This window comes from Epinephelus moara, chromosome 17 (genome assembly GCF_006386435.1).
Source record: "Epinephelus moara isolate mb chromosome 17, YSFRI_EMoa_1.0, whole genome shotgun sequence".
Classification (NCBI taxonomy): Eukaryota; Metazoa; Chordata; class Actinopteri; order Perciformes; family Serranidae; genus Epinephelus; species Epinephelus moara.
In genome coordinates, this window is record NC_065522.1 from 1040608 (window position 1) to 1053611 (window position 13004).

Here is a 13004-nt window from a genome sequence, read left to right on the forward strand (position 1 = left end):
TTTTTCTCATTCTCATATGCATTAGAACAATAGGTAGAGCTTTTGTCCATGGCAGTCCCGTTTCCTCACAACACTTGGCCAATTTTGATTTCAGAGTGCCATTTTCTCGTTCGACAGCACCTCCACTGGCAGGGTGTACAATGTTGTCTGAGGTCAAATGGCAAGAAAATCACTGATTTGGGTTATTGCAGAATTGACAAAGTGTGAGCCATTATCGCTGCTCACTTTGGTTGGTATTCAAATGTTGGAATGGTCTGTCTGGTGGTGGGTGAGCGGCGTGTGTGATTGTTATGGTTTTACCTGCGTTATCTGTTGCACAAACCATTGACCACCATTGACAAAACTTCTGCGCATGAACTGAAAACCCTTTGGTGAACCAGTGTTGAGTTATGGCATCCAACATCCCCCCTTTCAAAGAAAATAAAAACCTTGTCGGCCGGCAGAAGTCTCTATTTCATTATTCACTAGCAGCAGAGAATTTCCACAACAAGATCTTTTGTGCTGCCAGGTTGAAGATGTGTGTAAAGCCTTAGAATTTGTAGCTTCTTTGCAGCAACATCTATATTTGATGCATTGTCAATTGCCATGGTTACGCATGAGTCGGGATAGACGTGGATGTAAACTGTAACTGCAACTTGGCTGGTTCACAAAGGCATTCAACTGCAAGGTGGTAATTCTAGTTATGATTCTATATCCTCACATCGCTTGCATGCTATCCTCTGCTGGACATACGGTTCTGTTCCCGTTCCCTGCAAAACCATATCATTACTAAGTCTTTGATAGATGTAGTATGTGACAGGTGGCCAGTTCCTACAACTAACAGAAAGAGTTCTAAATTTCAAGAAATTGTATAAATGTATAATTTAAAGTCATTGATGTAAAAGAACTCCTATCCAAAATTTATTTTAGGTTTTGATTGAACTAAAAGGTGCAAGAAGCAGCTTTGGATTTCACTCAACTTTCCTTTTTGTTCATTTTCTGTCACTTTGTAATTTTTCTCAAGGCCTCTTCCTCTGAGGGGATGGGTCGCTGGTTGGGGATTTTATTGGCCGAGACTGGCTCCACCACTGACCCAGCCACCCTGCACTACGACTATATTGATGTTGAGACCACAGCCAATGTCATCCAGCTGGCCAAGCAGTCCTTTTGGTGAGGGACACACACATTTTCTCTAGTAATGAAAATACAAACAAGTTTTTATTTTGTGTTTAGCATGAAAATGGCTCTTATATTAAACCTTGATTTTTTACATGGTGTCCTTTAGGGGTCGACAGATAATTGGCCTGGCCACATGAAACACACAAAAGGATAACATTAAGTCAGGTTTTAAATCACAAACATATCCAATACAATATTCGGCGTAGTTTACAACCATCAGTAACTCAAAATATAGCTGGCATTAGTGCCATAAATGTGGAAAAATAATTAGCGCATGGTCCACTAGCATAATGCTAACATATAATGGAAATCTTCATAGACGCGCTAACAGAAATTTGCATCGGTGCCACAACGGCATTACAATGACAAACAATAAAGTGCAAGTGAGCAACTCTACATAACATAAGCAAATAAACTCAGAGCAATACATTTGTACTTACAGACATATGTTTCCTGTGCTCTATCAAACTTTAACCATGTCGTTGTGTACTACTGCAAGTCTGCATATTCTTCTTATAAAACTACACAACACTGAAAAGGTGTATCGAATTAAACTCAACTGGTGCGCCACCTAGTGGTGTGGTGGAGCCGCTGCATCAAGAGAGGCGGCACATTAATTATTCATATATATATATATATATAAATGTATATATTTATTTGAACTTTTAAAAATACTAGGGGCAGCTCCCTGCACTTTTAATTTTCATCTGTTATCTTTCATCTGTACTTATTACAGTACTTTAAAACTCAGGGAGTACTTTTCTATTTTTCCATTCGTTTGTTTACTTGTCAAAGTTTTTTTCAAAGTGCTGCTGGCAGCTCCCTGCACTGTTTCATTGGAAAAGTTATTTTTTAAATTCTGTTTCAACTATGATTTTTACAGCAGACATATATCGGTTGTAAATATCGGGTACGGTATCTCTGTTTCATAATAATCGGTATCGGTATCGGCTCTGAAAAAACCATATCGGTCGATCCCTAGTGTCCTTTTCAGTGTGACTGTTGCCATTGTGAAAAATTTGATCTAGATGCTGAATATTCAGCCCTCATTGTAACCAAAGGAATTGACACTACTGCCTCTGTTAATCCAAGAAAAGTGTATTTTATAGACTAATGTGTCTGCTTGAGCACAACGAAAATCTTGTAGAGGTACTTTACTCAAAGAAATTTGAGTCTTTTGACAGAATCTTGATGTTTTCTCTTCACAGTTTCACCAGCAAGCGTGCTGTCTCACCTAACCCATACCTGGATAACCCTGTCAATGGCTATGCCTGCCCCACTGGTGTGGCTCTGCACTATGATGATGTGCCCATTAACGGCACGGTAAGGATACACCTGCTCATAGATATACATATATACCAAGCAAGATAAAGCCGCTTAACACTTAGCAGTAACCCATCTAGCTGTTTTTCCCAATTTCAGCTGAACTCTGCTTTGATCCCTGCTCTCTGTGCTAACTGCTCTTCACTTTTCAGTACAGCATTAAAGGTACTACATGTAGCATTTTTTCATTTCATGTTGTATAAGTAGATAGGATCGTGAGCATAGTTAAGATGTGGTATTTTTATCACAGATGTTTTTGATATTGTTTGATTTAAGGTTGCATCATATCTTATCAATAATGGCAGTTTGAATCTTTAAGTCTGGGTAGAGCAAAAATACATATGCATAATAGGATTGCTACACCACAGAAAAAAATGTTTTAACCAGCCAGCCATTTTTAAAAGTTGTCATGTATACTAAATTAGGTTTCAAAATTGTGAAAAAATGAGCAGTATACTCTCATCTGAGATGATGGGGGCGTGTCAGCTGAAGGAGCCGCTGTGAAGTGAAAGACAGACTCTCGTTAGCAGCTAACCCAGTAGCACACTCAGTCTATGGTAGCACAGCACACACCCTCGAACCAAAGCAACTGCACAGCGACAGCCAATGTTCAGAGGCTAACAGCAGCTAACACTAGGAAAAAGCACACACCCACAGCAGTAAGCAGTAACTGCCAGTAATAATCGATTCAGGACTAAAAGGTTTGAGAGTGATGGTTATTTAGCTTGTGTTGATTGTTGTGTTTAACATGCATGTCTATTCATGAATACTACATTCAGTGCAATAAATACGTTTATTAATGTCTTTATTAGTCTGAAAGAGGTAAGAGTTCTTGTGGAACATAGCAAACGTGGTTGGATAAAAACCTTGAGAGAAAGAGAGGTGCCAACTCACACAACAAAGGCAACATACTCTGTCATCCTCTACTTAGACTAGTCACATCAGGATCTGATTCAGCTCATCTGTCATCACATCATATGTATGCTTCTTAGTGATTATTCAGAGCCACATGTTGGTACATTACGAAAACAGAAAGAGTTTGTACAAGCTGGTGGAAAGTGAACGAAACAGGTAGAGTCAGTCACAGAAAAAAAACAGTCAAACAGCAGCCTGAATGTAGCTTGGTAATCACCTGCTTGACACACATGGAGTTAGGTAGCAAGAAGTTCTGATAAAGGTATTGATCATCTGGATTTAGCTGACTAGTGACTTTACAGCAAGTAGGAGTACATCAGCTGTTTGAAGAGCACAGAGTCACAGATCTGCCTCTTTCCTTCTTCAAAGCATCCAGTAATTTCCACAAGGTTTCACTCACACTGGATACAGAGGCTGATTGCGTAAATCTCACCTGATCTAAAATGACACATCTAGCACCATGACTGAAGGTGCTAGATGTGTCTGTGCAGTTGCTTTGGTATTGCTTTGGTATTGTAACAACACTTGCTCTGGGAAAGTAGTGTAACTAACCTTATACTGCTATCATCTCTCCCTTTCTGTTCTCTTTTGATGTTTTATGTATTATGTCTCTTCCCTCCTCTCTTGACACCTCTCTTGTCCTCCTCTCTCCTCCTCTCTCTGCTTGCTTGCATGCTTGTATGGTCTAACCCAAGGACCCGGAGGTGCAGTACTCCAGTACCATCACAGTGGAGTGCCAGCTGAAACAGGAGCTGCACTATGAGAATGCTGACTTGTGTGAGCACTTGCCCTCACCCAAGCTGGACACCCGCTATCCTCCTAAGCCTTCCTTTGCTTGTACTTCCCTTTCCACCACCTCTGCCAGTCACTACAATACCCCTGTTTCTAAAATCTCCTCGAAGTTCCTCAATGCTGATAATAAAACTAAAGCCACTGTTCAGGTGACTACCACTCTGCTCCTTAACCAACTGGTTGCCTATTCTGCACTTGGATATTGACACCTATAATTAACCAGTCTATAATTCATTAATTTCTGTGTGCTCACTTTCCATGTTCCATCAGTCAGTACGGTTACATGCACAGTTGAGTGGAGCTACGGTTATAGCTCATCTAGGCCATTTAATTGGACTACTGTCCTTGTCCCAGTATACAAGCACGGTAGGGGAATCATTAATTGACCGAAGTATGTCCGACTCTGCTATGACAGGTGTGTTGAAAATCTATGCCTCACCAAGGGGACAATTGGTTGTGAAATGGCAACAGTACTAAGCGTCAAACGGTGGCACCATTTGTCGTGTCACACGGGGACACCATTTGTTGTGACTATGCCTCACCAAGGGCCTGGCCTCGTATTAGATCTCCAATTAAATTATCAAATTGACTATCGGAAATACTTAATAATTATTAATAACAATGACTAATTATTAATAATAATTATTAATTATGTTAAATAATGTGACTTAATTTTCATCAAAACACTTCGTGGGGCACCATGCCCAAAAAGGGAAAAATGATAGCCAGTTAATGATATCAGTCTCATAAACTTCACTAAACTATCAATTTGGAATTTTGATTAATAATTAAATTAATAACCATAACCAAAATTAATAGTAAAGCCTGAAGGAATTCGGAGTTGTTGACATAGCAGGGGTTGACTATTCATTCACAACATAATCACAACAATGACTCATAAAAAATAAACAGCATGAAATCACATTTGGCAAAGTTAATCACAGTTGGGTGGTGGTGGATTGGTGCTGTGTCATGGCGGCAGCCTGTCTTAACAGCTTTCCCTCTTGTCCGTTTTGTTAACTTTTTGTTGTCTTAAACATGTGTCCTCACAGGTTTTGTTATATGTACAAGTAGTGCGAAGTGCCAAGGACACTATACTTTGTCAAGATACAGTTCCAGCGCCTAGGATGTGTTTTATTGCTATGTTTAATCGGGCCATTTCTGGTAGCTGAGGGCCATGTATGCAACTCTGTTGGTGTTCCTACACATGGGATCAGCTGATCGCCTTGCGACCGACCGCAGTGGCCGGAGAGAAGCCTGAAATCCCGTAGGAGTTGAGGAAGAGACGACGGGGCTGTAGAGCCGGTGTTAAAAGGAGGATGAAGAGAAGGAGATTTAAACCCTGTATCCCGGTTATCATCACGGGATGACCACGTCTCTCTCCTCCACACTCCCCACCTTCCACCAATTCGTCAGTTGCACCACTAGGGAAAACAAAACTCTGGATATGCTGTATGCAAATGTTAAAAATGCCTACAGTTCCACTGCCCTCCCCCCCACTAGGCAGGTAAGACCATAATTTAGTACTGCTCACTCCACTATACAGGCCAGTTGTTAAGCAGCAACCAGCCATAACTAGGACAGTGAGGAAATGGTCTCATGAGGCCACGAAGTCCCTGTGTGGATCTCTGGAGACTACTGACTGGAATGCCCTCTGTGAACCACATGGGGAAGACATTGATAGCATTACGGATTGAGTCTCTGATTATATAAATTTCTGTGTTGATACCACTATTCCCACTAAAGTGATCTGATGTTACCCAAATAATAAACCTCGGGTCACTAGTGACTTGAAGGCCCTACTTAATGAAAAAAGAAGGCCTTTAAGTCAGGGGACAGAACAGAACTGAAACGTGTACAGAATGAACTTAAACGGAGACTCAGGGAGAGTAAAATCTCCTACAGGCAGAGACTGGAGGAAAAACTACAGAGGAGTGAGGTCACAGAGGTGTGGAGTGGGAGGAGGAAGATCACTGGGTTCCAGAGGAAAGGTGGGGCTGTGGTTTAGGGAAACCTACAGTGGGATAATGAGCTGAACCAATTTTGCAAGTTACTGTCTCCCTGTTATAACGCCGTTACCGTTATTCACAATAAAATGCGCCGTTACTCGGCTTTACTTGAGTTCACTGAAGCCGCTTTCACCCAAGCAAGCTCCTTCTCAGTGGAGCTCTAAAGTTTTTTTTCTTTGGTGAAAGCAGGTGAGGGGGAAGGGAGGGAGAGACAGCTGCATAAGTGATGATGATTGGCTTAGGGAGAGTAAAATTTCATCATAAACCAATCAGAGGCAGAGCAGGGCGGGTATTCACAAGCACACAGGTCAGCTTATTAGCCGTGACTTTGGGCTTGTTTTTTTGTAAAGTCACTTACAAATATTGGTAGTTGCGGGTTGTGTTTTTTTGGGCTTGTTTCTAAAGTGGAGTTGCTTATTTGGGCTTGCTCTCTAAACATCACTTTTCTCTCTCTATATCCGTCTAATAAGTTATTTTAACACATGATAGTATGTCGGACTGCAGGATGTTTCCACAGCTCCGCACTGCAGGATGTTTCCACAGCTCCGCTCCCTCCGCCCCTCTCCTTCTCTGCATACACACAGGTGACGGTGAGTCAATGAGACTTTTCACATTTAAATTGCGTGATTAATGGAGGTTCTTTAACTATTTCACTCTCAAATTATTATTATTACTATTATTATTATTTGTACATTGCTTGAGAAGTATAGCTTTATTTTAGATATTTTTTTGGCCAGTTGTGGCCTGTACAATAAATGTCACAAGTTCTAAACCATCTATTGTGTTCTGGTGTTCCACTGTATAATACTGAATTTGTCTGTGTCTGTTACGTTGTCCCACACAACAATGCAGTGTAGTGTAGATAAGTGTACAATGTTTTATGGAGGAATAAAGTAACATAAAATAAACAAATAAATAACAACAGCAAAACAAGCTTACAGTGAATAAAAGTCAGTGCGGTCAATGAAGTCAATGCGGTATTTTTTCAATGCGGAGCCAGTGAAGCTGCTGAAGGACAGGACTGATGTGATTGATGGACGGGGTTCTGGTGATGATGCGAGCAGCAGAGTTCTGGACTAGTTGAAGTTTGTGGATGGACTTGAGAGGGAGACCAAAAAGGTCCAAACCAGGGTGTGAGCAAGAATGGCAGTACTGTGCGGTGTGAGGGACGGGCGAAGGTGGTTAATATTGCGTAGATGAAAGTAGGCAGACCGAGTGGCATTATTGATGTGAGCTTGGAATGACAGAGTGCTGTCGAGGATGACACCAAGACTCTTAACCTGCGGGGAGGGGGAAACTGAGGAGTTATCAATGTCAAGTGTAAAACTGTTAATTTTTGCTGAAGTGGATTTGGTGCCAATGAGAAGTAACTCAGTTCTATCACTGTTCAATTTGAGGAAGTTGCAGGAGAACCAGGATTTGATTTCCTGAAGGCAGTCAGAGAGGGAAGAGGGCGGGAGGGTGGAGGTAGGTTTGGTAGACAGATAGAGCTGGGTGTCATCCCCATAGCAATGGAAATGGATGTTGAATTTACGGAAGATGTAACTGAGGAACACAGACAGCGATATTCAATATGCTCCGTCCAGTCTCTCATCCACAGCCACTAACGTTGTGTTTTACACAAGGACAGCACGCTAGTTTGGCTGATAGCGAATTGTTTAAGCTCAAATGACAGCTGTCTGTATGTAGACTAACTTAGTTTGACACTTATCTTAAAATGCTTTTAAACTTAGCTGCTGGCTGAGACAACCAGCCCCAACTCTCTACACCAGCATGTAACCACCCAAGCCAAATACAGGGCACACATCAAATCATCTACGTCATCAGCCTGATTTGAATAAATTTTCCGAAACTTTGAGGTGCGGTGGAAACGCAAACCACACAGATTACCAGGAATTATTTTACCCAGGTAAATAAGTTCCTGGAAATAAACGTTCCTGGAAATGTTGGTGGAAAAGGGGCTATAGACAAGAATAACAGAAGAAGAATTACACACAGACGTTTTCCGGCTTAACTTTGGAGAAGTGTGGCTGAAAACATCAAGAACGTTTCTATTTGATGGAATGACGTAACTATAAAAAAAATGTCTGTGTTTGGTTTGAATATTTCACTCAGTTTTAACCAACCTGGTCTCACTCCGAAGTCGTTGAAAACCAGTGCTTGGTCAGTGACTTCCGGTGTCAGACACCAAAGAAAAAAGCCATCCTTTCACGTCGGCATGAACAGGGGGAAACATGGTGGGGCAACAACAAACGTTAAGGCGGCAGAAGTCCAAGTAGGGCGGGCAGGAGTGGTGGTGGATGGGTCCAACAACCACCTCGGGAGGCCAGTGTCTGCTTTGCATGAATGTAAAGCTAAACCCTATTCTTTTTTCTTAAACCCAACCACGTGCTTTTGTTGCCTAAACCCAACTGTGTGTGTTGGCAAAACGTAACCACGTGCTTTTGTTGTTGAAAGAAAAAAATGTCAATTGTTGGTGTTGTACTGACATAGTGTGTTTATTTTGAAAGAGACTGTATGCAAACCGTGCATTTGCTGTGAAAACAGAAGTGTATTTTGAAAATAGACAATGCATGTAACAGGCTGAAGTTTGTAATGGTTTTGGGTCCGTGTAGCTCTCGGAGTGACACAGCAGGCAGAAACTCACATCCGCACGAGTGCGGGATTTCACAAATGCTCGTCGTTTACTTTTACATCTACTTAAAAACACTCCAACCTTACCAAGCCCGGTTGTACGGCTACTATATTTTCATACATGAACAGAATAGTCGCCACACTTACTTATAACCATGGGTGCGCTCTCAACAGACTCAAATCATAACAGGTGCTGCTTGATGACGTTGCTGCTAGGCGACACGTTGCTGCTAGGCGACACAGTATACACCATGTTAAAGGCACATTTCATATATTCGACTGTTATAAGTTGACACGGCATCCTGGGATGTCAACAACCAACACACTCAGGGTACCTTGCACATCATATGTAGATGTGGAAAATCCATGACCAAATGTTGATATGTGACGTGTTATTTTAACATCATAAAGCCTAACTTTGATGAAAAACTGAAAGGAGTTGTTATACACTATATTTACAGGATGAGACACTGACATTTTTATACCTCCGGACTGAATAGCCATAGCCTGAGGCATTGTGTTTTCACGTTGTCTGTCTGTCTGTCCATCTGTCCATCCCATTCTTGTGAACACAAAATCTAAAGAACACCTTGGGGGGTTTTCTTTTAATTTGGCACAAACGTTCTCTTGGATTCAACAAACTGAATTGAATGAAAGGCTGTATCCATTGTTATAGGAAAAATGCGGAAAAATAGGAAAACTAAGATCTTTGTTTCTTCCTATTTGTGTGTGTAGTAAATGTACAGAATGAGTATAGAATATACATAGAGCGTGTCTGTTTGGACTGTTGGTGTGTGGTTGTCCCACATTGAGAAAGAATTTCCTCCCTCTCCTTTCAAATTAGCATCAGCTGTGTGTGTAATTTGTATTTTCTAGCCCTACATTTCTATATACATACACAGACACACACACCACATAGTGTTGTGTGGAGCTCCGCCTCCTCCCTGCCACCTCTTTGTTGTGTGCGCTGTGTGTAGCATATCCAAAGAGTGTTAACATCCCCTCTATGACCCCAAAGTACTGCTCCACTGTAAGAAGTGGATTTTCATCCAACAAGGTGTACAACAGACACAGACAACAGAGTGAAGTGATTTTATTGAAATATCACTATTTTAAGCTCAGAATTGGTTATGTTCCCTGATGGAAGCACTCATCGTACATGGTGTGGTCAAGGACTGTCTGAAATTTCGAAATCCAACCATAATTTTGGTTTTTACAGTTTCTGGTTAGATAAATGGTCCGTCTAATAAGTTATTTTAACACATGATAGTATGTCGGACTGCAGGATGTTTCCACAGCTCCGCTCCCTCCGCCCCTCTCCTTCTCCGCATACACACAGGTGACAGTCAGTCAATGAGACTTTTCACATTTAAATTGCGTGATTAATAGAGGTTCTTTAACTATTTCACTCTCAAATTATTATTATTACTATTATTATTATTTGTACATTTGTACATAGTTGAAGTTTGTGGATGGACTTGAGAGGGAGACCAAAAAGGAGGGAGTTACAGTAATCTATATGGTATGTAACCAGGGTGTGAGCAAGAATGGCAGTACTGTGCGGTGTGAGGGACGGGCGAAGGTGGTGTAAATGGTGTAGCCGTTGCAATTAAAAAAAAAAAAAGGCATTCAGAGGGCATTTTAAATCAATACAAAATACAACCTTTTAAAGTTGTATGTTCCTCACCTAAGCCAAAATAAAACAACACAAGTCCCTCCCCAGTGCTTAAAAATTTAAACCACATGCCTCCCCCATTCTGCACCACCCCTCCCTTCTCATAGATAACAGTCTCTAATAAAAAAAAAGCAAGAAAAGAAATACATGAAAGAACATGTTGCACAGCCCCTCCAAAAAAAATTTTTTTATGAATAGCAGACTTAAAAAAATATCAGCTCTACATTCATCAGGTGGTCACAAACACAATTCCAAAAGAATGCTAATGTTACTCTGTCTCTGCATGATGTGTAAATAGGCAGTTGCTTGCTAATTGATGATTAAAAAATCAATTACTGCCACTTAAGGAATCCATCCCACATTTTTAAGAGTAGGAAAAACTGAAAATAAAATTTACTGGTAAATTAACTTTTATTATACATTATAATAGCTTGATGTAACCTTATGCCAGACCAAGGGCGATTCTAGGATCAGAGTTTAGGGGTGCTGAGCACCCAGAGAGCTGCCCGGCCAGGCAAGATAAATTTCACTGTTTTGTACATTTTAACGCAGTTTCATTCCCACATTTGTGAAAGAAAAGCACAACACTTTTTTGGGAAAGTCTGTGACTAAACCATCAAATCTGATAAAGGTTATTTAAATGCTGAGCCACAGCAAAAGAGGAATGGATTGGAATCATAACAGAAACATATCGTAACCCTAATTTCTGGGGGAAGACAACTCATTTTGATACAGCAGCTCCTCAACATACACATAAACAGTATGTACATATGTTTCTGGAGTAAACCAGCCCCCTATAGTGAGTACCAAAAATACCAAAAATACTAATAAAGTCCTCTCTCTGCTCCTCTCTCTCTCTCTTTGTACTGTCAACCAAAAGGCAAATAACCAAACAATGCGTTTTATATCTAATAAGAGATAAACTGATACATTGATCCAACTTACAACATCATTCTAGATAGATAGACCATTTGATCTTACACTCTTACCTGAACCTGGCTCTNAAACAGAGGATAGTGGTACTAACCACCTGTAACGTTTCCTAGCTAGAAAAACGTCAGCTAACTCCTACCTAACAACATAAACAGTGACCTACAATTACTGTATATTTGTTGTTAAAATATTACGTTTCAACCAAGTACTGTATGGTTTTGACACTTTTCTAGCTTGTTAAAAAAGGACATACAGTAAAAAAAAATAAGTAAATAAAAATCTCAAAAATTTTAGGGGTGCTGGGATTCAATTTAGGGGTGCTTCAGCACCCCCAAAAATGGGCTAGAAACGCCTATGTGCCAGACTACACTATATTAGCCGGATTATAGCCCTATGTGGCGTTGTACAGTGTTGGCTCAGATCGTGAACGACAATTAGTGTTGTATGCGATAATCCATCATTTTATCCTGTGTGGTGTGTCATGGTAGACGACAACCGATTCCATGTCTGGGATGCCTCATGACATCCCGACAGAAAGTCTAGCATGCTTGATTGACTCTTTCCGTCACAGCTGTCACTTTGACGAATAGAAACACAGTGTGATTTACTGCTGTGGACAACTGTGTGGCAACAGCACTCCAGCTTTTTTGATATTTCCTCTAAGGATGTTAACACACAGAGTAAAAAAGGAAAACTGCTGGCCTGAAACAGCAGAGGCACTTTGGCAACCCAGTGAGTGCTGCCATTAGCATCAAGCCAGCAAAGAATGTTATTTCTTCATAACGGAGGATATAAAGGAATAAAATTCACAAGTAGTGTCTGGGCCTTTACGCCAGGTACACACTACACGATATCAGCCCAATTATAGCCCGACGCAGCGTCGTACAGTGTTGGATCGCGACTGACAATGGCCACGTTTTCCAGTTAAGTTCGATCTTAACCCTTAAATGGTTTCTGTATCCTGGGAGATACAGACGTTTGGCAGGCTGTAGGGGGGAGGGGCATTAAGTATCTGCACTAAATATCATGAGAAAGTCTTAAGGGGGGATGGATCAAGTACCCAGGTCATGTGACTTTATGGCAGCATTCAAACTAAATTGATACATTTATGTCATACTCCAAAATGGCTGCCTACGTGGACAGACACTGGCCATGAGGTAAGTGTTGTTATTTTTCTTGTTAATTATGTTTTGAGGGGATTTGTTTTTGAAAATATTGTTCTTTAAGGATAATTTTATGTATTCTGGTTGAAAAATAATGAATTACATTTACACAACTTTGATAAACAGGCATTGAATGTCTGTATCCTGGGGGATACGTTGTCCAGATAGGGGTATATAAACAAGCATAATCACTCTCAGATATACTTATGTTTTGAAGCCTATACTCTACAGATAATCAATAATATAAAGGTGTTAAATGTTGATTACACTTCATTTTACTCTTAAATGTGTATTACTGATTAATTCACCAGTGTACATATGTTTTCAGGGAATTTCTACCAGTACTTTCTATGGTACAAGAAAGAGAGAGGTGGCATCTGTTGTGTTGCCACCTGATGGTTC

At 40.7% G+C, this 13004-nt stretch overlaps 1 protein-coding gene across 1 annotated transcript in view; it reads left to right on the top strand.

Moving 5' to 3' along the window:
- LOC126404649 (actin filament-associated protein 1-like) overlaps window positions 1-13004 on the top strand; it is a 42916-nt gene that overhangs the window by 4708 nt on the left and 25204 nt on the right. The window contains exons 4-6 of the mRNA XM_050068028.1: window positions 1004-1149; window positions 2367-2481; window positions 4092-4337. Coding sequence (XP_049923985.1) covers window positions 1004-1149; window positions 2367-2481; window positions 4092-4337 — 507 coding nt within the window. The remainder of the gene's footprint in view (window positions 1-1003; window positions 1150-2366; window positions 2482-4091; window positions 4338-13004) is intronic.